Below are 25,803 nucleotides of genomic sequence, written 5' to 3'. Positions count from 1 at the left end.
AGGCCACTCACCAAATTCGTTTATGTTATGTAAAGTGTGACAAAATTGTTACATTATTTAAATTTTTTACTTTGCAGATTTGCTATAGAGTCGCAGTTTGCATTTCCTGTGCATGTTAATGCATATTTAATGCACATAATGCATATACAAATCTAAAATCAGTGCTTGATATTTTTGTCACACTTTAGTTTGGGGACCAATTCACACTATTAATTACTAACTACGACTGCCTCAATAAACTCCTAATTTGCTGCTTATTAATAGTAAGGTAGTTTAGGTATGGGGTAGGATTAAGGGTTCTAAAATGTTAAAAGAGAATGTTATTGTTAATAGAGGATGTTAATAGAGAATAATGCATTAATATGTGCTTTATAAGACTTAGAAAGTACTAAAAAATAATACTATTAATACAATATTATTAATTACTAATACTATTAATACTACTAATAAACTAATAAAACTAAACTAATAAACTAATAGCTGTACTAATAAACAGCCAATAAGCTAGTAATACACAATGATAATCAGCAACTAGTTAAGAGGGAGAATTGGTCCTTAAAATAAAGTGTTATTGATATTTTAAAACTAATTTTACCTTTACATTTATTACTTGTTTTAATATTGGTTTGAGAAATGGTGGGAGAACAGCACAGAATGTTATATTGATTTGAAGAAGAAAAAAGGTCACACTTTATGCACGGTATATTCACACCCTTGCATTAATATCATTATTGTTAATTACTGTAGCTACGTTAATCATGTAGTGAAAATCTGATGTTATGACAGCCCTGATCTAAACGGATTCACAATCCTAATACAAATATACAATATAATAACATGAGAATGAGCGATAGTGTAAAGGATACTAAGCACCAGGGCCACAAAGGCCAGCAGGGTCATAAAGAGGCGCAAATGACCCAAATTATATTCTCCCTGAGTCTTCGCCAGGCGGTAGGTCAGTGCAGACTGCAGACACACAAACAGCATACTGGTGGGGAAGGCTACCCCTGCTCCAACATAGTGAAGAACCTTGGCGTTATCCACCTGTGAGGAACACAGTGACAGAAAACAGTGAGTACAGATTCACCAATCAAACTACAGATACCATTAACAACGTGTCACATACTGTGGGTGTGGTTTAGCTGGTGTAGAGGGAATCCATGGTAACCATGAAGAAAAATTTCCCTTTATTCGAAGTGGAAAAACCACAAACAAATCTTCTGGGGTGCTTTTTCCTTACTAAAAATAGCCACATCTCTTGGATTTATTTTATTTTTTATTTTTTTCATTTTTATTTTTCCCAGCTGTGGAAAAATCACATTTAGAGAGCCCTAACGGTTCAGTACAAACTGGAATAAACATCAGTTCAGGAAGGACTAATTGAAACCATACAAAACATGAGTCATATTGCAACACATTAAACTCATACTGAAAACATATGTCAACATATTTTATAGACTTAATCTGTAATTAAAATTACTTGATTTTATAAATATTTTTTGCTCACAAAGGCAAATAAAATTCACATACGTACATACATATTTCAGCTTTTATCTTTTATTTTGTACTTGAAACAATGAAAGCTGTGTGTGGGTTAAAACTGTCAGTACAGTAAGTCTAAGTGGATCTGGTCAGTTATAAAACAACAGTCCCGAAATTGTCATGGAACGTATTGGGAAACACAAGAAAATAGCTGTTTATGCACAATTTCCATTTATACTGCTGCAAGCTTTGCTGTGCATGCCAACATATGTTTATAAGTTGTGTTTATGGTCTGAGCTCTGAAGGCAGGGAAAGAGGAGTTCACAATGCCACATTACAACACCCATACAACACCAGCAGCAGCAGAGGGCAGCAGAACACCCAACTGCAATGAGCACTATTAACTCCACTATAAACCACACAAGACAAGGTCTGTAATACCTGGAAAATGTCAGTTCAAATAAATCAATAGCATGCTTTAAAGTCAATATCATGCATTAAAACATGTACTATAATATAAGGAATATACAACATTTTTAAAAGAAGCCCCCTATGCCCACCAAGGCTTCATTTATTTGAGCAAAATGATAGTAAAAACAGTGAAATATTAGTTTTCTACTGTAAAACATTTTTTCATGTGATGTAAAGCTGAAGTTTCAGCATCATTACTCCAATCTTCAGTTTCACATGATCCTTCAGAAATCATGCTAATATGCTGATTTGGTGCTCAATGTTGACAATGAAAAATGTCTTTACTGATGAATTTAAAGCCTCTTAGCTGCTTAAAAGTATTAATTTCTTTCAAAACATTATTGCATAGCAATCTATTATTGCATAGTTTAGCAGCATACAATTATGTCACTGTCCCTCAATCTATCCCTTTTAATAACTTCATCTGCATTTATTATTTTACTTCTTTTTTTGACACACAAACAAAAGCCAAGTATCAAGTGTTGCAGGAGGAACTTTGGAAACCATAAATCAACTCTGGGCTTTGTCAGCGAACCACTGATTATATCAGCAAATGATATCCTGTATGTTCCCCTAAGGCTAAGACTTCCCCTTCACTTCAGTGTCTAAATATTGAGCTGCTGTTGCCGTTGCTTACTTGCACTGTCATTATGACAAGGACATGCTCACGGCTCTGTAATGTGCAAGGTGTGTAATGTGCATCTCAGGTTAAAGGACAACGATTAAGGCTCTCGAAAGCTTCCTAGTCTTATGGGAAACAAGCACAAGGGGTGAGACTGTGATAATGTCACCTGTCGTGGAAATACACTTTGATGCATTAATCTGCCCAGAAAAAATGTTGCCTACTCACATTTCACCTTCAAGTGAACAGTTAAAGGAATAGTTGAAGGAATTAAACAGAATTGATTGAGAAAAGTTAAAGGAATAGTTAAACGAATAAATCACCCAAAAATATAAATTGGCTGAAAATGTACTTAATCCCACGCCATCCAAGATGAGTTTGACTCTTTATTGGAACAGATTTGGAGAAATTCAGTTTATATAATTGGCTCACCAGTGGATCCTCTGCAGTGAATGGGTGCCGTCAGAATGAGAGTCCAACAGCTGCTAAAAACATCACAATAATCCACAAGTAATCTTCATGACTCCAGTCCATCAATTAACATCTTGTGAAGCGAAATGCTGCTTGTTTGTAAAAAACAAATCCATCATCCATCAATGTGTCCAACTTTAAACTGCCGCTTCCGGCAAAATGCAAATCCATAAACAATAATGCTTCCCCCCATCCAGTCCATCCCTTGTTGTCCTCTCACATCAAAATCCATCAGCATATGTGTCTACAACTGTTTTAGACAATATTTGCTTGTAAACAGTACTTGATCTGTGCATATTTCTCTCCTGTTTCAGATTAGACTTTTTTTTTCAATAGAGAAAGCAATATTATGAATGGAGGACTCATATATTACCCAGGAGCAACAGTTTAAAGTCGTGTGGATTATTGTGACATTTTTACCAGCTGTTTGGACTCTCATTCTGATGGCACCCATTCACTGCAAAGGATCCACTGGTGAGTAAGTGATGCAATGCTACATTTCTCTAAATCTTTTCAGATTAAGAAACAACATCTACATCTACATCTTAGATGGCCTGAGCGTGAGATTACATTTTCAACAAATGTTCATTTTGGGGTTAACCATTCCTTTAAGAAAGAGCACTTTATAACATGTCCAAGTAAGAAATCCAGGCAAACACTTGGACTCTAAACCAACAACAGTAACAGACATATAAGAACAAGTTATTTTCTAAACCCCTGGGCTGCCAAATTAGCTGGAGAGAGGAGAGGAGCTCTCACATGGACTTGCTTTAACATGTGGTTGAATGCCTACCTTACAAAAAAAACTTGTAGATCTGTTTCTCTCTCTCTTTTTGTTCAGACAGTTTTAAGTACAATAAAAACATCTTTAAGAGTTTGACAGCATACAATAAGTAGGGCTGTCAAAACCAAATCTTAATCGAATTATATTATTTCCGACTAATTAATCAAATTCAAGTCAGGTCTTGCTGTTTTTCAGCATCTCAAGTTTGTCTTTAAGATGCTGTGAGAAGTTAAAAGTAGTTAAACTTTGAACTTTTTGTTCTGCTGGGGTCTATCCAGCTGTTTTCAATACATGAATATGTCCTCTGTGAACAGCTCCACTCATTCTGTGCTGTCTGCTTTCAGTAAGTGTGGTTTGGCAAGGCATGTTGCCTGTAGTAGTAGTAAAAGTAGACTTCGCAAAAGCATAAAAGTGGTATTTCAAGCTTAGATTGCTCTGACGGCACCAAACAGAATGCAGAAAAAAAGACCTTCACAGGCTGGCAAAAGGAATCTACAGTTTGTTTTGGCAGCCAGTAGCTGTCAGACCATCAGGACCAAGACCAAATGAGAAACTCTGTGCACAGAACACGCAACTACACACACTTAAACAGCCAAACACAGGAAGAGCCCCATGCTTCATTTATTCAGGATGATTCATCCAGTCCAATTCTGACCAACGAACACGCGTTTGGCTGTAGTTAAATGTTTATAGGGGACCACGCAAGCATAAACATAAACATAAACATTCACACTCACGTATAAAACATGCACACTTGCTCACAGGAACTCTAGCTGTTCTCAGGAACTTTAACTTAAGCATTATTCAGATGGGACTGGGGTATGTGGTCTGAATAGGCGAGACTTAATGTTATAAATATATCCCATGTATAAGTAAGGTTAGGTATTAACCCTATAAAGCCTATAATATTTGATAATCATATTTCTCAGCCCTCTAAACTATAAACATTTTAATTTTTATTTAAATAGAGCACTGAGCACCAGAATGGCCAGGCACAAGAACAGTTTCTTCCCTCAGGCAATCCATCTTATGAACACTTGTCAATAATTGTGGAACACACACTATTTATACATTTACATACTTATTTATCTATTTTTTTATTACTTAGTTTACATTTCAAATTTGCACATAATATACCTGTACATACAAAATTGTCTATTGTAATATAACTGTACATGCTAATTGTCAATTTGTATATTGTTATCCCTATTTATTTGTTTTATTTTTATTCTTTTATTATCTGTGTTTTGTCTTGTCAGTCATTCTGTTGCACTGTGGAAGCTTCTGTCACAAAAAAAAATTCCTTGTATGTGTAAACACACCTGCCAATAAAGCTATTCTGATTCTGATTTGATTTTCTGACTATCATTTCTCGTGCCAGATTTTACAGGGTTAAAGCTGTGATATAAGTAGTGATTAATCTTTTCTTCTGCATTGTGTCCTACATCAGGTGCACCAGGCAGCGCAACAAACAAAATTTAGTTTTAGTTACATAATTCAACAAAAGGTCAAAACAAATAAGGGGAAGTGATCTGGAAAAATAATACACCACAAATCACAGACCTGATTTCTCATAAGAACCCAGAAACCTGCCAAAGAACTAGATAATTTGCACAGTAATTTTCTCCAAGGTTATGTGAGTAAAACACTATTAAATTTGGATGAGCCTAAAAGTACATCTGCAAAAAAAAATCTAGACTCATTTGAATAGAGCTTTAGCTTATTAGGAAACACAAGGCAGCAGTGCAAGCTCAAACAGGTCTGCAGGAACAGGGTGGCCGCACACCTGTGCCTATCAAAACAGGACACACTCCAAAAAGCTTTGTTCTTCCCAGACTAGTTCTGTGGAACTGCAACACAGCATTCTAAAACCAAAACTTGAATTCCAAGACCATCAAGTGCTATCAAATTTCAGATACTGAAACGGCACAGCCAGAGTTACATAACGTGACTTCTCTTTTTCCTGATGGTAATAATGAGAGTCTGCCTGCGCCCTTGTTATCCTACACCACAGCGGTGGAATGCTCCAGAAGGGCAGGCAGGCCTGCTGAGGAGGTGCAGATGTGGCGTTCGGGCCACGTGCTCGTTCCCGCCTCTCCCGCCTGTCAGATCATGGTAGCTCTGTACTCCGTACACACAGCACATGGTACATCGTGACTCATTCACCCACAACTCCAGTAAACTTCCCTCCATTTCGTAGAACATAGGAAGGATGGAGCAATCTATCCAAAAAATATTATGGGATTGAACATTGGTGATGGGAATGGAATAATCAGCTGCAGTTAAAGTTAGTTTAAAAAGTCCTGTTTACTACTTTTTTGATTCATTAGTGCACAATATTCTAAAGAAAACATGTTTGTAAAAATAGGATAATTTCTGAAACAATGTACAATGCTGTAGGTTGTCAAACATACTGTACACAACTATTAGCCAATCATAGCAGTGGGCGTTTACTTCCGAGTCTACAATCCGCCACAGATATTCAATCAGAGGGTTCTGATGAGGGGGGTCAAAACAGGACAGAAAATAGTCTAATACTTATAAATTTTGATGGTTGTTGATGTACAAATCTTGATAACAATATAAGGGGACCTCAGAGATCAGTACACAATAATAAAAAAGGCAGTTTATGGCCCCTTTTACACGTTTTCTCTACAATCCACTGCAACAGCTTTTACTTTGAAGTCAAGGGAGTTTTATTTGGCAAACAGCATCCCTGTTGCTTTTCAGCTCATTTAAATGAAGGCCTGACTGGATCACAATGTGGCAAGCAGTGGGCAGGAACGTTCTATACACGTTTTCCTTGCACAAACAGAGGAGGAGGGAGGGACTTCAAGAGCAGACAGCTTTTTTTTTAACAGCTCCAGACTACAGATGGAGGAAAACAGTAGAGCTGAATGAAAAAAGAGGGCTGGCAAACGTGACCTAATGGACTGCAGACTTCACATGTGCGACCCGAACATGGATCTCTCTGCTCAGTATACACTGTTGCTCTCCACACAGCACGGGTGGTCCCGTATCATCATAATGACCTAACGTGAAGCATTAAAGCTATCTTCCCTGCTGGAAAGACTGGGTTAAACCAGCATGACTTTCCATGATTTTTTTCATGCTGGAGATGCTGCTCAGATATCATGATCTTTCTGGTGAAGTTGGTAGAGGTAGTTAAAGGTTAGCTCACCCAAAAATTTCAATTCTATCATAATTTACTCAACCTCATGTTGTTCCAAGACTTTCCACCATCCTCCAAAAACAAATGCAAATATTTATAAAGAAACTTGTCCATCTATTCAAAGTCCTTGCAACTAAAATGTTAAAGTTTAAAAAAGGTCATAAAGAGATCTTAAAGTAAACCATATGAATTGAGCAGTTTGAGTATGTTAAGCATGAACCTGTTAGGTTCTTGCACATCAAGCAAGTATGGTTGAGCTTTCATTTACCATCCCGGATGTGCTCTACTGTATATGTACAGTAATTAATGCTTATACAGTATGTGAATAAAAGCCTAAACTAAATCTGTTTATCATACTGTATACAATGATCATCTTTCTTAAATAGAATTTGATTCCAGTCAATTAGTGTGGATGTCTTTTATGATCTCATTAACTTTTTAAAACATCAGTGTTTTGATAAAAGCCTTTCAAATGAGGGACAGAAATCTTTAAGGTTTCATTGAAAATATCTTAATTTGTGTTCCAAAAATAAAGGAATGGTTTATGAACGAATGAATAAAGGATGACAGAATATTGTGTGAAAACCATTTTTTGATGAACTAACCCAGTCACACTTTATTTTAAGGTCCAATTCTCACTATAAACAAACCATTAAATATGACATTTGCCTCAATAAACTCCTAATTTGCTGCTTATCAACAGCTAGTAAGAGAGTTGTTAAGTTTAGGTATTGGGTAGGATTAGGGATGTGGAATATGGTCATATACTGTAGAATACGCGCTTTATAAATACTTATAACAGGTAATATGTTAATAATAGGCATGCTAATAAGCAACTACTGTAGTTAATAGTGAGAATTGGTCCCTAAACTAAAGTGTTACCACTAACCCTTTATATCAATCCATCCCAAACCATCTCAGGAAGTAACAAACAAATGTTTCAATGGCCAGCTATTGGACTGAGCTTTAACAAATGCAAGGGAGTAGCTTTGCTTGATTTCCAAACATTTCAAATATGCAGGGGAGCAGAACCAAAACAACTCTATGTCAACAACAAAATTGCTGATAAGATGAATTAAGTTCATTATGCTGCAAGGATGAAGGTTCAGGCCTCTTTTTTAACACCTGCCTATGAAAGTTAATAAGATATTAATACAACCCGCTTCAGTGAGGGATGGACAAACAAGTCTGAACCTGTGCTCCTAAACATAAGGTTATGCATTGCTTTTGATGGAGTACACAGTTAAGACGCGGGTGTTTATATTATCAGGAGAAAGGTTTGTCTCTCCCCTTCTGTCTCTATGGCAACCGGCCCATAAAAACCTGTGATGCCCCCGTTGGCCGACCTCCCCACATCACTAGCAGTCTGGGCACTCGGCCAAACGTCCAAACATTTCAACCTGCAAAGACACTGTCGCCAAGGGCTCACACCAATTCATGAATAAAGGTAAAGGATGTTGGTTTTACAGGACTCAGAGGAGCATGTGGCTCTGCATGAGGGGCTTTATGGAGTCTGCTGTTTATTGTTCATCTTTACATTCTGGTGGGGGATCCAGGGTAGAACGGGAGTAAAGTATAACTCAAGCACGGATGACAAAGGTGTTCTCAAGAAAACACAGATATATACACATGCACACAACTGCACACTAAGATACACTCACAAACATAATCATGCATAAAGACCTGGGAGCCAAATATCTGGACACACTGGATTGAATTTGTGTTTTCCCATTATGTCAAAATATGTTAAAGCTAAAAAAGACAAAATAAGCTTTAAAAATACAATATGTATATAATAATTTATTATTATTTATTTATTAAATTATAATACTTTAGTGACTATTTTTTTGCCTATATATAATGGGGAAAAAAATACAAATAGTCCTAACAAACAATGACTAGGTGTGTCTCCAAACATTTGACTAATCTTATAAAGCATCAGCTCTACAATAGGTCATAACAGTGTTTCTGCAGGAAACCACTGTGCATTAATAAGAGCCTGAAGCCTACGAGAGTGCATTTCCTCTTCTGCTGTCAAATGTTCAACCTGAAGACCCTGGAGGAAACGTCCTGTGCTGATGTGGAGCAGTTTTTGGACACAGTAAGTAAGATTTATGAAAGCTGTACCTGGAAGTTGCCGACCATGATGAGTCCTGCAGCACAGATCCAGCCGGTGGAGAGACTTGCTGTGTTTAACACACAGTTCTGGTGCTTCTCTATCACATGGGCATAGCGTAGAAACACTATCACCATCACTGAGAGTGGGAAGAGGACAAAAAATATTTTATACAGAAACACAATAATTAAACTGTTGCTTTACCAAGAATTGAGAAGTAGACATTTAAAAGACAGTGAATGTGAGTTTTTAAAGTGATAGTCAACCTAAAAATGAAAATTCTGTCATTAATGACTCACCCTCATGTCGTTCCAAACCCGTAAGACCTTTGTTCATCTTCGGAACACAAATTAAGATATTTTTGATGCTCTTACGGGTTTGGAATGACACAATTAATGACAGAATTGTGACAGAATGAGGTACAAAAATATAAGACAGTTTGTGCCTATCATCTGGACAGTCTCCAACAGTCGTTAAGACGTGCCTTGTCAAAAACAATATTTTGCAGTTTTGCAACATTTAAGATTTCTAAAGTATGTGAGTTCATATTTGTGTTCATATTTGGCAGACACTGTTAACCAAAGTTCATTCGAGGTGTACAAGGATATCTGAATAAACAGGGTACAAAAGTAACACTCAATAAGTACCAAATGAAAGTAAAAATTGGCTTTGGTGAGTAGAACAAGAGAGTAAGTGATGTATGCTATCCAAAAAAATCTGAAAAATCTGGAAAAGGAAAAATCTGTTGTGACATGCCCTCATCTTCTAATGATTTCAACTTCTCATTGGGAAATCTTCCACTGATGTACATCAAAGATGTTATATATGAGTCATATCTAATTTTTTTCTCCAAAAGTAGTGGCACTTATGTCAAATATACATTTGCAAAAATGAATACAATAAAACAGCAAAGCATCTTAACGTATTTGTGCTAGGCACAGTTTCACAGAGAGAACGGTTCACTCATCTTAAGTAACACATCACCAGTGTTCTTTACTTTTTTATGAACAGAAACAGCTAAATAGTCCAGTTATCGTAATATAGCCTATATCAACCTATCCATTATCCAAACCACTTGTCCTCTATACGGTCACAGAGATGCTAGAGCCTATATAGCCGATTTACTTTATAATAATATAACTTTTTATATATATTTGAAATTTTGAAAGAAGTCTATTATGCTCACAAAGGATGCATTTGATTTGATCAAAAATACAGTAAAAATTATAAAATATTATAACTATTTCAAGAAACTGTTATGCATTGTAATATATTTTAAAATGCCATTTATTCCTGTGATGCAAACCAGAATTCTCAGCATCATTACTCCAGTCTTCAGTGTCACATGATCCTTCAGAAATACTAAAATGCTGATTTGCTGCTCAAGAAACATCTTTTGTAACATTATAAAAAGTCTTTATTATCACTTGATCAATATACAACTATTAGCAATTTAATGTATCTAACCTAAATAAAAGTATAAAAACAAATCTTACTTGCTTCAAACTTTTGAACAGTAGCGTACCACAAATTTTCAAGAAACAGATTAAAGCTATCATTTAAAGTACAGGAACAAGTTCATTCGCTCCGCTTAGGTTGCTTATCAGATGTTTTACGAATAAGTCATGAAGGCATGCAGTACGTTATCTTACTAGGTTAGCGTGACCCAAAAAATGAGACAGAAGAACGATAGTCTCTTTACTTGTTTCCAAACCAGCTGTCCTCAGACTCACTGAGTCAGACTCACTCATGACAAAACATGATTTCCAGTATTCTTTGGAAAAGAAATTACTCATTGTTTTCCTGGAAAATCTAAAAAAGCCTGGCAATGTGGAAAGATGAGGAGAGAGTGGATAAAAGAGGGACTTCATGGTGAGATCTCGAACGTAAATCAAGCTGCTGCAGTCTGCTCAACTGTTTTACTGCTGGGTTAATGCTTAATGAAAACTGACTGGGGCAGATGTGGCCTGTTATAGTGGCAAAGTTGGGGGTGGGGGGGGGGGGGGGGTCGACAATAAACCACTCCTCCTTTCTCAGCCCAATCCTCCCAGAACACTCCTAGTCAACATTAAAAGCTGTAATGTCATGACACCATAGTATTGAGACACTGCATGAAGGACCATCATGAATTTACTTGCTGGTTATTGCTGGTCTTGCTTACAGACCACTATAGCCATGTTTCTAACCAGCATGATTCAAGTCAACCAGCATGGTGAAGCTGTTTGATCAAGAAAGTCCTGCTGGTTAAGCCAGATCAAGAGCTCACTGGAACCAGCATCCAAAACAAAACATGCTTTTGGAGAAGGCTAAGATGTGACTACATATAAGATATGTAACTTTTGAGGTAGCAACGTATTTAGGATGTTTGTTACAACATAGTGTAGGAGAAGTAATAAGCATGGAAAAACAAACAAGTCTGCAGGCAAAGATAATTAACTCTGTTTAATAAAATCCAGCTGAAACGGCACAACAGCAACAGAAATTGTGGTGTGTAAAGGTTGTTTACTGCATTGGACTACACTGTCAGCTGCAGTCTTCCTTCCCAAGCATCTACTGTTGACGTTTCCCTCATGAATGGGCTTTCAGTGGATATGGGCACAGGAAACAATGGGAATTCAGCATAGACAGCAATCTGCAAATGGCTAAATATATCTGCTTACCGCAGACTAACTTTAAACTTTATCTTCTTGTGCGCTGAACAACCCCAGAATCCCATTCTTCTAAATGGGTGTAACGAAAGGTCAAAAAAGGTTGCAGTCTTTCTGTGTATATGTTTGTGTGTAGGTGTGTTTGTAAGCACGGTTTCCTGGAAATACGTTCCGCAGGACACAAGACTGGGGACTCAGAAACACATGGTACCCATTGGACATGGGCTATTATTATTTCTGCTGTGTAACTACCACCACACTTCACAGACAAACAAAGCTATGTTCAACTCCAATCAAACTCACTTTACATTAATGGCAACGTTTAGCCTGAAAATGTGCCTCTCTTGAGCTAGATATTTCAGATTTTGAAAGGTCAAGGCGAGTGATACGCCTCGAGTGTGTCATTGGTTTGGCGTCAATATGACAGCGTGAGAGAACACTAGGATTGCCAGACAGGGTGCTTGCAAACTACGGATGTGCATTATTCAGAACTGAACTGAATTTCAATTGAGGGATTAAGAGTTGCAATTCAGATTTGAAAGAAAAGGAAGTAGATTTGAAATTAATTAAACAGTTGGATAAATATTTTATAAAGCTTTGTAAAGTCGAACTTTGAATGCTGGCTTGACAAAACCTTTTTGCAAAAACAAAAAAATAAGATTTGCAAACAGGCAGATAAACTAATTTCTTTTTTTTTTCGATTTGCATTTCAATTCAGTACATTTTCATCCTGTCATTCCAATCAGTGTTATTTTAGTATTATTTAGTATATACTATAATAGTATTTATAGTGCTTTTGTGCTTTTGTCATTTTGTTTTTTAGTTGCTTGTTTTTAGATTGATTTTTATTTATTTTTTTTTTAATTAGTAATTTCAGTTCATCTAGTTAGTCATTTTAGTAATTTCAGGACTTTAACTTAGTTATTTTATTTCAGTTAGTTGCAAAGGGAACATCTCAAATCTTTGGTTTTTAAGGTTTTCATCTAATATTTATATTTAAATGTATTTTCGTTTTATTTCCGTAAAGCAACGCAATTTATAATAGTTTTAATTACAATTTAATTTCCTGTGGGAGAAAAAAATCCTATAAAAACTGATGAGATATTCTATGGTTAATGTGGATGAGAGTGCTTTAAATCACAGGACAGAGACTCATCTGCCAACCATCCATGGAAAACCCTTTAACGGGCAATGAGATGTAAAAATTAAAGCTTGTGAGGAATATTATACGAGAATGACAGGACGACTCTAAATCCGTGCTCATAAGGAATTTCAGTCACGTAATCTCCTCTAATTTCTGTGTATCTCTGCTCCGAGAAGGTTCCAGTTAGTAAGGGGTGAAATGTGGCGGAAATACCGCAGCCCAAACACATTAGCGAAACGACACCTGTGTATGGATCACGGGTTTTCACCTTGGTGCAGCATTCCCTCAAGAGAACAAAAAACAAGAGATAAAAGTAAACAACAGCCCTGTCTCAAGGTCTACGGGTGCCTAAACTAGCTCCGGTCAATTCCTGCTGTGAACTCTCTCCACCCTGTTTCCCCTCTCTTAGAGCACTACAGTGGTGAGATGTTTCCTCTAGTGCCGTGCTGACATCAAAAAGCTCTTGAAAGCTCAGATTTGGGAACACTGAGCATTATATAAGCCACATGAAAACAATGCAGCCCTGGGGAACCGCTGGTCACCCTTGATCGAAAGGGTTTTTATCGGGCCGTACACTGCGTTTTATAAACTTTTTTAGTGTAAACAACTATTATGATCATATTGTCCTGGAACGGTGATGCAATAAATCACGTAGCATTCGATAGTCGTGTTATATAAAACACTTCGAAAAAGAATTCAAAACCCAGCTTTCTTGTATTGTTGGATGAACAACGGTAATTTCCTTGTGCAAACAGGCAGAGTCCGAATCTCCCAGCAGCAGAACACTCTCACTTATCGTTACACAGGGTGCGGGATTGAACATAACAATACAGCCCTTCAGCTCTCAGCATGAACACTGCCACCAGGCCCAGGCGCTCGGGTCAGAGGTCACACTGAACCAATCATTCTTTACAAGTCTCTCCTCTCACAGACCTGCTGTATAGTTTGCACTCAGCTGTAACCGACAGTATCTATGTGAAGTATAGCTCTGCTCACACAGGATACAGCTGAATTTAAGTTCAGGGAGCCCCATGAGCCAAATTTTATGGCTATGACTCACCGGTTCTTTTAAAAAAATATGATTTTTTCATTCGATTTAGCTTAAGCATTTAAATCTTAGCTATTAACATTTGTATTTTAAGGGGATTTCTGTTCTTGTTTTTCTGCTTGGCCTCTGCTTGTTTGTTGCTGTGATGTGATTCAAATTCAATTCAGTCAATTTCTGAAGATGATTCATCCTTCCTGAACGGCAACTCACTTGGCGTCTGATGACAATGTTTGGTAATATGCAGTGACTGCATCGACCGCTCAGTTTTATAAATGCTTGAACACACATATCCACTCAGCTTTTTTGAGTTGTGAAATACCAAAGTGACACGTAAACAATTGCTTTTCTAGGCAAGTTTAGAGAATGAGCAGTGTGTAAAGTCAGCTTTTAGATGATAATGTCTTCTCCTAAAAATGTGACATAAATAAATAGATCCATCATTTTGAAGACAGTTGGCCTTGTATAGTTCATCAACCAGTGGCGGTGATATTGCACAAATGCAAACTCACTAAGCCTGTGGTTTCCTGAGCTGATTGCTGCTCAGACACTGAATCATTGTGCTACAGATGGGAATCATTTACTGGGGAGTGAACTACAGATTGATCTGAAATTCCAAAATCCAAATAAAGTTCAGGAATGCTATAAATGAGAGGAAAACGGAAGTTAACACTTAAAGGTAATATGTGCAATCTGCAAATTTTAAAATACTTTCTCCTATCCTAGGTTAACATGCAAAAAATATATAAGAAAGCTATTTGAAGATTTCCCCAAAAAGTGTAAACACTGAGCTCTATGTTTGAGCATCATAATTAGCTAGACACAAGTTTTAGGATGGCACTTTCTGTTAGTGTGCTCTTTTTGTGGCTAAAGATTTTTCATAGCCACTATGTGAAATTAAATGCAAATAAAATCTAGAATGAGTAGAATGTACACTGCTGTTTAAAAGTTATTGGCCAATATGTTTTTGTTTTTCCTTAAGAAAATTATACTTTTATTCTGCAAGGATGCTTTAAATTGATAAAAAGTTACATTTATGATGCTACAAAACATTTGTATTACAAATAAATGCTGTTCTTTTGAACTTTCTATTCATCAGAGAATCCTGAAAAAGAGTATTATGGGTTCCATGAAGCATAAGTGTTTTTAACATTGATAATAAGAAATGTTTGTTAAGCATCAAATCAGCATTTTAGAACGATTTCTGAAGGATCATATCAAATGAAAACTGGAGTAATGATGCTGAAAATTCAGTTTTGCATCACAAAAATTACATTTAAAGCTTGAGGCCGTAAATTTTGCCTCTTTGTCGCCATCTCTGTTTGAAACCTGCAATTGCAGTTATTTGCGGAATTATTTTCTTAATGTGGGTCATGCACCGGTAATCTAATGTTTTGAGGAGTATTGGTGGCTGTCAGTTACCGCACCGGTGTGGATATCCACAGTACTTCACAATCACAGATTCTAGCCTACGTCTTTGAAATATGATCTAAATAAGAATGATTTAAATTATATGACCTAAATAAGAATTTTTACCAGATATTGTCATCTGAACTAGTAAGTAACAAGACTGACACTTTTGTTCTGACCAACTGAGGAAAATTAATTGTGCTAAAATTTTGATTTAATCTAGCAACCGGTTAGCTCATATCACATCAATCCATGCAAATTATTATTACTGTTATACTTTGTTCTTAAAATGTTTAAGTTGTTAATGTGTATGTAGTGTGTATTAGCGTTACATGTACAGTCTAATCTCTAATTGTCATACCATTCGAATTTCATAAAAATAAATTATTTTAATCCAAAAAGCAAATTAGAATTGGTTCTCTTTGAAATACAAATCTTGTATAATCCCACATAGGCTATCTGTAATCAGATGCATATTTAAAACTGGAATATAATATAATTTCAGTCACTTGTGTTTCATAAACACATAAACCTTTTTGGATTACAAACTGCCATCAAAATGATAAATGTAATTATTCTAGCTGCTGTGAGAAAAGGCTATAAACGATCCGCCACCTGCAGGATCCTCACATGTGATATAGCCTACTAGCCGGGACAACTTCTTTATGTTTACAGATGTGACATAATGACACAGCAGCATGCTCGAATTTCCCACAAATTCCTACCAGTATCACTCAAATTAGAAAACATTATTATAAGCTAACCGTTGTGAATCGGGCTAAGGTACAGAGATAGTTTTGAACACTGGCCGGTTGTGTACTTACTCAGAAATTGATTTTATATAATTTTTTACTCAAAAACCTATGGACTGCAGCTTTAAAAAATATTAAAATAGAAAACGGCTATTTTATATTGCAATAATATTTCACAATATTAAAGTTTTTGCTGTATTTTCGATCAAACAAATGCAGCCTTGGTGAGCATAAATATTTCAAAAACATCTTACTGACTTCTAAACTGCACTGTAAGTAGAAGGTGTGCATTGTAAACTCACCCATAAAGGATCCAGTACTGCAGATGAGACTGAAGAAGCAGCTTTCTGGAGGAAGTGTGCCGCATTTACTGCAGATCAGAACATCAGGACAGAGGTTAGATGCCCAGGGTTCTCATTACATGAAGAGACAAACATACATAGATGCACATTTCAAAGCAAAGGGTCCTGGGGGATGGACTCCCATTGGCAGCGGACTAAAATAGGCCTGTTCGGCTCTTGGGAGCACACTGGCAGCTGTGGGTTATTGGGGGGAAAGAAAAGGATAGAGCTAGAAGAGGGCTTGATGACCCATAACTTTTCTCACACAGCTATCACTCTGTATGGGAACAAGCCAAAAGATAAGCAGAGATAGGGCCTTAACGGATGAAAGACTGGGCCAGCACCTCACCATGAAAGGAAATTGTACTTATAAACACGCAAGTAATCATTACTTAAGACCATTTCAGTTTTATTTAACATGTCACTGTGGTATGAAGCCTTTAAAAGGAGATGAAGCTGCAAATAAATGGAGTAAACAAACGTAAACTTACAGGCAATCAGCTGAAAAGTGTTAAGAATAACAGGCTGCCTACTTCAGATCTCACTGGATCTCAACCAAAGATGTAAATTCTGTCATCATTTAATCACGCTTGTGTCTTTATAAACCTTTATGGCTTTTTTCTTCTGTAGTTAGACTGAAGAATCTTCATGTCTTTTCCAAACAAACAGTTTATAGTGACATGTGTTGTTAAGATTTAAAACAATGACAAAAAAAGCATCATAATGGTCTCATGAATGTGATAACTATGACTTTTGAAACCATATGGTAGTCTTGTTTGAGGGACACACTAAAACCTAATCAGTATTCATTGAAAATTACATTCAACTTGTCATTTTATGGAAAAAGGCCTAGATGAACAGTCTTATTTTGTTACACAGAAGAAACTAAGTAAGTCTTTTGGGACAACATGAGAGTTAATGAATTATGACAGAATAACTCTAAATCAACAGTAAGGCCATGTTCTCCTAATAAAAATTCTCTGAACCAAACTCAGTTTTCCTGAACCATGTAATAAGTTCCTGCTAAATGAGCCTCTGCTGGATTACATATAGCTATGCTTTCTATAAATAAATCACTGAGGTGTTAAGCTCGATGATAAGCTAGAAATGTGTATGTTGTTCCATGTGTGAGCGTGTGTGTGGATCTGACCTTTCACCCACTTCAGAGAACCTCTGGGCTGAGAACCGCAGACTATGGTGGGTAGCAGTCAAAATAAACCCACACACAAACACACACACACACACGCTGGTAGTAGAAATGCAGATCATGGACACACCCAAAGGCACACATAAATAAGACTTAACATATAACTCAAGTTCATACTCCATAAACCACACAGCTCTGAAGGCAAAGGAGACAGACGGTCTATTGAACAGCTCGGGTCAAAGATCCAGAAGTTATTCCAGAATCCACAATATATGCATTGTCAGATTTCCCTTTGATGATAAAATGCCTAGAAGAGCCAAATAAATTAACAACATGCTTTGGATAAAACTATCTCAATGTTCTTGCCCTTTTTGTGAGTTTGGTTTCACTTTTTCCTCAGTAAGTTGGGAAATTCTTTTGTGTGGTGGACAAGTTGAAGCTCCTCTAAGTGTTTTTCTCTCAGAAGTAAACATATCTTGTAAATGGTGAAATATCTTGTTTCGTAAAGGTGCCATGTAGATCACATGCTTTTAGATTCCTGTTTCTCCCCCTGACCCTATCTTGGTCTTCAGATTGAGGAAAATAGAAATGACATGCATGCAGAGGAAGGGAAGGGGTCGTGGCAAGAAGAATGTGCTGACACAGACCACTGCCTCAGGTACAGAGGCGGGCTGAGAGAAACACTTTCCAGGAATAAGGTGCACTTTGGTGTTCAATTACTTTTTTGAACGCATTAGAAATATGCATTCCATATTTTTTTGTGAGCACTATTGGATAGTTTCAAGAAACTATTATCCAGGGTTACTGTAGCAAACTCAAGCATTCAACCCTGTCACTGCATGAAGAAAAATTACACAAATCTTTTTCTTGAATTAATGTGCAGCATAAATTCATCACTAACTACAAATTAGCCTTTAGTCCCAAACTAGCTAGGCCTTATAGCTTTGCTAGCTTTATTTATGCTAAACCTATAACCCCGTTATCCATTGGCACAGTTTTTTTCTCGCTGTTATTTCATACAGACCTTATGAGAGGAACATTGTCCAGAGTACAGCACATGGTTGGTCCCCTCTGCATTGGCAGATCCACGTCACATGACTGGTTATACATCCTGTAAGTAAACAAATACACAGACAACCATGTTATTATTACACATATGGAGTTAAAACAGAGCCAAAATAAGTCCATCAGGTCTGTGGAGTCTACTTTGAGATGCTTTGATATTTGCTCACTGTGCATAAATAATAATCAATCAGACAGATCTGAGTGTATTCAGTAGGACAGCTGCATCTGTCTAAGTTACACACAGCTGCATTCCTACTGAACACTGGATGATATGACCACAGTTACAACTCACTTCCAGTATAAACGTTTTTTGACAATTGCTATAACTTCGATTCATGCTACACCATGCAGAACTCAATGCAAACATAATGTGGCTACACTTCATTACTAAAGCAAACACATCCCGCACTACAGGACTAATGCTCCTCCCTCCAAGCGAAAAAAGTAAATGAAAGACCACTGTTGTTTCCAGAGTGTAAAAATTACCCAGGAATGCAAAGGACTTTAAAAGGTAAAGGCAGCCTGTGGGCTACACTTCATTAAACAGACCAAATCTGATCTTGTTTGCTCAGCTTCAGCTCTACATACAGTATGACACCTAGTCAAAAAGTACAGATTTTTCACTGATATTCTGGGACAGTGGGTTTTATTCCTCACCCATATTAATGATGAGTAATCCTCTGCGACCGCCTCTGCTCACAGACCCACACACAGATGCCATTATTACTGTTTTAAATAATTAAAGCACAATGTGCCACCTCCCAAAGCCCAAGAGCCGCGCTAACACTGAAGTTACCTAGTCACCGCTATGCTCCATATGGTAATGTTTGACTAAAGCTCTCATGGTATGGAGCACAAGTTAACCTGGGATAAATTTAATGAGAAAGGATTCAGACCCTTGTATCAAATACATTACTCATTAGAGCAGATGACGCCAGAAGAAGTAAAGGAGATACAAAGTCAGGGGGTCTCTCTCTGATGTGTGCATTTTAAAAAGGTGTAATCAGTAAATGATTAATAGCCTTAAAGCACATGCACCAAAATAGCTCTTTTATTTTAAAAGATAATTATATGCAAATCAGTTAGCAACATAATAATAAACATGCAAAAATAAAAATACTCTAGCAAAAATAATACATATTTGAAAAAACTTGACATTTAAAGTGTTAGTGTTTCATATTTTATGTGAATTTAACATTATTTTACATTTTAAAATATTTAATAATTAAATTAAAATATATAATAATATAAACTATATACTAATAAATAGTAAAATACTCCATAGTATAATGCAATACAACAATTAATAAAAATGTAATATAAATAATAAATAAATGTAATAAATATGTAAATGTAATAAAATAATAAAAAGAAAACAATAATCTTTAGTAAAATTCTTACCAGTTGTCCACAGGACAGACATGTTGGTTATACAAGGCCATGGCATACCTGGAAAAATTGAAATTATGATACATTAGCCACACAATATAATCAGTGAAAACCAAAGTAAAAGTTTTAAAAGAAGGATTCAAAATTGGGACAAATTTGTCTCATTTAAAAAGGATTGTGAAAAGTGAATTTCTGAACCTTTATTGTTGCATTGGTAATACTTTACAACTAGATCTTATTTGATAACATTAGTTAATTCTTTAACTAACATGAACTAACAATAAACAATATATTTTTAATGCATTTATTGTATTTAATAAAAACATTTATGTTTATGTCAGTTCACAGTGCATTGTCTGATGTTAACAGATACAACTTTTGATCTTAAAAAAGTATTAGTAAATGTTGAGATCAACAAAAAGATTAATAAAGGTTAGATAAATGTTTTAGAAGTATTAATAATTGTTAGTTCATGTCGGATAATGTAGTTAACTAATGGTAAAGTGTTACCATTACATCTGTACATAATAAACATCATGTATACAGAATGGACGTAAACAAATTAAAAATCAAAACATCATGTCCTAAAACAATCTGTCTTTGAATGCAACCACAATTCTGTCAAATGTAAAACTGTTTCAAATCAAGTTGACCACAAAACCAATTTAAACCACTTACACAAAGAGACACAGTACAGGCCTAAGGCTTAGAGGTATGAAACATATAAAATCCAGCAAGTTACTTTATTATTATACAGACACAGAAAAAGCTATGAAAAACATGCTTTGGTATCCTACACCACTGCAGCAGCCTGAGAATTCACTGATAAAGCCAGATTTTTGTGACCTTTGACATGTTTTCTGCACCAAAAACCAGAAAGCTCTGGAAATGTAATCAATATGACCTGTGCATCTTTAGCTTACATCGGCATTATGTGTCATTCTTTACTCACGCTGATGCAACAAGGTCAACACCCTCCTGATCCAGTCACATCGACCCTCAAGAGATATCAATGAACACAGGACCATCAGATAACGGTCAAAGCAAACCTTTGCCTACAGATTTTAACAGAATCTGATGAAAGAGCATTTCCAAGCAAAGCAAAAGTTGCTTGCAAACGAACAATGAGACAAGAAAAGCTATTAAGTGCTCTGTGGAAAGTAAACACACACGGCACCTGCAGCTGGATACCATCTCTGTCCGTCTTTCTCCCATGAAGATCTCACTGTTGACATACACACACAAACACATTTGCATTTGTCCAGCATAACTGCATCTGACAGCATGCAGGGTCAGGAGTGGGCTAAGCAGCAATTAGGTTTGTTTTCATCTCAAGTAAATGTGTGTGTCTGTCTGTGTGTGTGTGTGTGTGTGTCCACAAGAGACAGATCACCTGAGCCTTGCACTACACTTAGCACAACGCTGAGAGAAATTACATTTGGTAAACAAACATTCTGCCATCTGCCCTGGCTGGTGTTGTGAATAATCATGCAGGCTGTTACCAGGTCACTCTCAACATCACAGAGAGTCACACAGGACTTCCTCAGAAAACACAGTCTGGATACAGAGTAACCCTGCTCCCGTTTAGATACCCCAGCCCATCTGCTCACCATAAGATTTGGATTTGCTCACTGAAATAACTCGTGACAGGAGTCGATCGTGACTTTTTTGGCTAAACGATACTTCATTTTTGTTCTTTCAAACTGGTGCTTTCAAAGGAATAGTACATACAAAAATCACATTTCTGTCATCATTTACTCAAAATCATGTAATTCTCAACCTGTATGACTTTCTTTCTTTTGTGGAACATAAAATATAATTAAAATAATGTTGGTAACCAAACAGATTTGGTGATTATTGACTTCCATTGTATAAACTAAAAACACTGTGACATTTCTCAAAATATCTTCTTATGTTCTGCAGAACATAAGTCCTACAAAAGGGGGTGAGTAAATGCCAGAATTTTCATTTTTAGATCGCTTTTAATAAAGACTTAAGTCAAGCCCTGACGACGGTATTTGCTCATTTCCAAGTCAAAACTAGAATGGAAATACTAAAGCTTGGAATAGGAATGTCCAAAAATTATTTAAACAAAATTTTAAAAACAAAGGATTTGCATTTTTCAACATCAAACTGATTTGTGTAAGGAAATCAGTTTTATATACTACTGAGACAATTGCAAAAACAATGAGAGATTTGACAGCACAACTAAAAATGTGTAATGTGGATGAAAAGTGCTGCAAACTGATATGCATCCACATGATAAAAAAAATTAATTAATGCATTTTTTTAAATTCTATATATTTTCGATGTTTTAAAATGATATATTGAGTGTTTTTAAAATAATAATTATATTGTACAAAACTTTTGAAAAATTTATCACAGTTTCAACAAAAAATATTAAGCAGCAAAACTGTTTTCAAGATTGATAATAAGAAATGTTTCTTGAGCAGCAAAGCAGCATATTAGTCTGAAGCATACTAAGACAATACTCTCCTATCTAAGAAAGAGGCTAGGCTGAATGCTTCGTAATGTTAGAAACATGTTTTAATTAATGAACCCTCTTCTAATTGCTTATGTCTTTTTACGAACAACCTCCTAAACAGATGGCAGGCTCCACCAGTGTCCATACCCCCTCCATTCAACATCATATACTCATGACAGTCATTCACAAAGACATCTTATGTTGCGCATCCACAGCAGGTATATGTAAGTGTGAGAAATTAATCAGCACGGGCTTTAGGTCCAATCAAACCAAACCTGATCTGATACATCCCCAACCAGAGATGCATAATGCTAATATTTCCAAACCTTTTATCACAAACACAGAGGACACAGATGTAGCACTGACAGTTTCAGCTGTTACCGTGCACAAGCTTTAAAATATAAAGCCTTTGTTATGAATAAATATTCTCAGTGTTGTTTGCATAAACAATGTGTTCAACGTTGCAGGGAACAGCACATATTTGTGGGACTATTCAAGCCTGTGTGAACTTACCATAAACAACAGCCTCAACGTATAGTAATAACGTCCAAGTGGAAAAACTGACTTGGAAACTTACCCTGGCATAAATGGAAACTTTTTTTTACAATGTAGCCTGAATAATTTAAACAACCATTTCACTGGGGTGTAACTGGGGGCTACGTACTACTCAAAAACAGCCTATAACATTTAACTAAATAAAACATACATTTTAATACAATTCAGTGTGACTATTCAGCAAACAGTTTCAGTTGTGTTTTGAACTGTTACTTGTTGCTATTTCTGGAAACCGTAACTCATTTCTTTTATAGGTCATAATTAGAGGTTTCATTTTCAGCTATGAAAACATGCCCCTTCTTGCACAGATAATGGAAGAAAAAGTCTCTAAAACGGAACACGTTTAGTCCATGTTGTATTGGGAACTTCTCCCAGACCGTCACTACAGGAGTCATGGAAAGAATAAACCAAACATTCCCTCTCTGGCATAGTAAATGAGAAGCCGCTGATGCTGCTCTAAGTTGCCCTCCTCTGTTTTACTCACACAGGCTTTATGTAACCACCTCAGAGACTTCAAACTCAAGGCTCTACAGGAGAGGAAGGGGATCTTGAACTCTCTTTAGAAAAAGGGCGCCTGCAAGCATTCCACGGGAAGGAAGTAGGGACAAGCACTGAGACGCCAGCACAGCTCTGCACCTTCAAGCAAATAAAAATGCATAAAAGGTATTCCACATCCACTTGATCACAGACTTCCAACAACTGAGATCACACATGAAGTTAAAAAACTGATTTCCTTTAAAATGACTCTTCAGTCAATCACATACCCATTCATGCACAGCTCTCTTCCTGAACATCATGGGTATTCTCTCCATTTCTGTACCATGATGACTTCACTAAAAATGATCTCAAAGTCTTCAACATTTTCTGGCAAGTTCAGGCGAGTCAGCCATGGGCAACTTTGCAGATTTATGTATAGCCCACTCCTCAAAGAGTAGGTTCAGGAATTTGACTATAAATTCTACTGAAAGTGGCTGCATTTCAGATGTTTTGGCTCAAGATTTAATACTTGCAGAAATAATACACCTTTCCACAACAAATTAAGTTACATTGAAAACTGCACAATTCAGAAACAACTTTGAGGTGTTTAAAAAAAAAAAACCACAAAATTACCACAAAAACATTATTTATGCATTGTTCATGGAATGTTTTTTCCTGATTTTTTTTATTTGGAGGATCGTCTAATGTTTTTAAATGCTACTACTTGTTTCAATTTGTTCAGAGAACATTTAAAAGTAACGTTTCCAAAATTATGAAATGAAATATTACCATATTCTTTGCCAAAACCAAGACATTCTGAACATAATGGGAGCTTATTGGAAATGTTAGCAAAGCATTGTTTTTTGTTAGCTGGGCACTGGCTACATCACACTGTTGAATTTGTAACATATAAAAGCTAGATAATTTATTCTTCCAGACCATAAAGTTGCAAATTGACCAAGACTGTAAAATAAACACTGCTGAATTGGTGTGCATCCAGTTAAAACCAAACTAGGTTGAAAGTTATGTAATCTATCAAAGCATACACGAAACCTGCACATGTTATCCATAATAGGTATGGATCCAGAGCATGATCCATATCAATATCAATATCCAAAGCATGAACGTTTCATATGATATGACATAAAATGGACTTACACGACCCATATTCCAGTGATGGTCAGAGCTGGGAGGCTGACGGGTAATATCATCCACAGAGACATCTCCTGCACACGATCCTCTTCTGCTCCCCTCAAAAAATCCACTTCTTTCGCCTTCGCCAGCCTGTCTCCCTCTGCTCATCAATGTGCATTTATACTTGTTGCATGATACCAAACCGGCTTATCTTAAAGATCATATCTGCAATATAAAATAAATTATCTTTACAATGATAACAAAAACATGATAAACAGTTCCCCAGACTGTTACCTGGCGTTTTGCATGTATGATATTGTAATGCACAATGCATACCTGTTTGCAAGCTGTGAAATTTGCATTATTCTACACGCATTTTTACACTTTTGTTTATTTTGTAAACATTATTCTGTCTATGCTCTTCTCTGGACCTGTAGAAACAACACAGCATTTCGTTGCCTGCAATTGCTGCTGCATGCATAGCTGGAGTGCATTTGAATGAATAAACTTGACTACAATCGGAAACTGTGAGTCGCTTATGAATGTATAAATACATCTTTTTGGTAACAAGGCAAAATGGCCGATTGAAGTTGCAGTTTAACCTGATTGTAACATCCGTGTGTGTAGTGTATGTGTGGACACTGTATCTCACCTTCCCCCCGTGACAGGGGACCACCTTTGTTAAACCCTCAGACAGAGCGCAGACTGTTCAGAAACGGACTGTATCAGTCGCCAGTGACCGAGACAGGATTATCGTTATTCCTCAAGCGTCCAAATGACGGCGGCTGTGTAAAGTTCCTTCGGTCTCGGTGTTTTTCGGCAGATCTGTGGTGCCTCGCTCCTGTCTCGTGTCCCGCCGTGTGGACCGAAGGCGCACTTAAAACAGTCCAGCTGTTCGCACTGCTCCGCCTCCCGACACAACACACACACACACACTCACACACACACACACACTCACACACACACACACACACACACACACACACACACACACACACACTGCAACATCCTGATACACTGTACAAAATGTTTGTCATTTTGAAGTGAAACGATGTAAACAGAGAAAAACAAAAAGTGTTTACGTACTGTACGT

At 36.7% G+C, this 25,803-nt stretch overlaps 1 protein-coding gene across 1 annotated transcript in view; it reads right to left on the bottom strand.

The window, feature by feature from the left end:
- LOC109100573 (transmembrane protein 150A-like) overlaps positions 1 to 25,605 on the bottom strand; it is a 29,227-nt gene extending 3,622 nt beyond the window's left edge. Inside the window, exons 1-7 of the mRNA XM_042736548.1 lie at positions 25,363 to 25,605; positions 24,735 to 24,935; positions 20,072 to 20,119; positions 18,630 to 18,716; positions 16,420 to 16,487; positions 9,130 to 9,257; positions 867 to 1,044 (exon numbers count right to left, since the gene is read on the bottom strand). Coding sequence (XP_042592482.1) covers positions 867 to 1,044; positions 9,130 to 9,257; positions 16,420 to 16,487; positions 18,630 to 18,716; positions 20,072 to 20,119; positions 24,735 to 24,799 — 574 coding nt within the window. The 5' untranslated portion in view covers positions 24,800 to 24,935; positions 25,363 to 25,605. The remainder of the gene's footprint in view (positions 1 to 866; positions 1,045 to 9,129; positions 9,258 to 16,419; positions 16,488 to 18,629; positions 18,717 to 20,071; positions 20,120 to 24,734; positions 24,936 to 25,362) is intronic.
- Positions 25,606 to 25,803: the final 198 nt, after the last annotated feature.

Source organism: Cyprinus carpio, chromosome B13 (assembly GCF_018340385.1).
Source record: "Cyprinus carpio isolate SPL01 chromosome B13, ASM1834038v1, whole genome shotgun sequence".
Taxonomy (NCBI): domain Eukaryota; kingdom Metazoa; phylum Chordata; class Actinopteri; order Cypriniformes; family Cyprinidae; genus Cyprinus; species Cyprinus carpio.
Note: the sequence above shows the minus strand (reverse complement) of the source record. Positions and strands in the feature narration are given on the sequence as shown.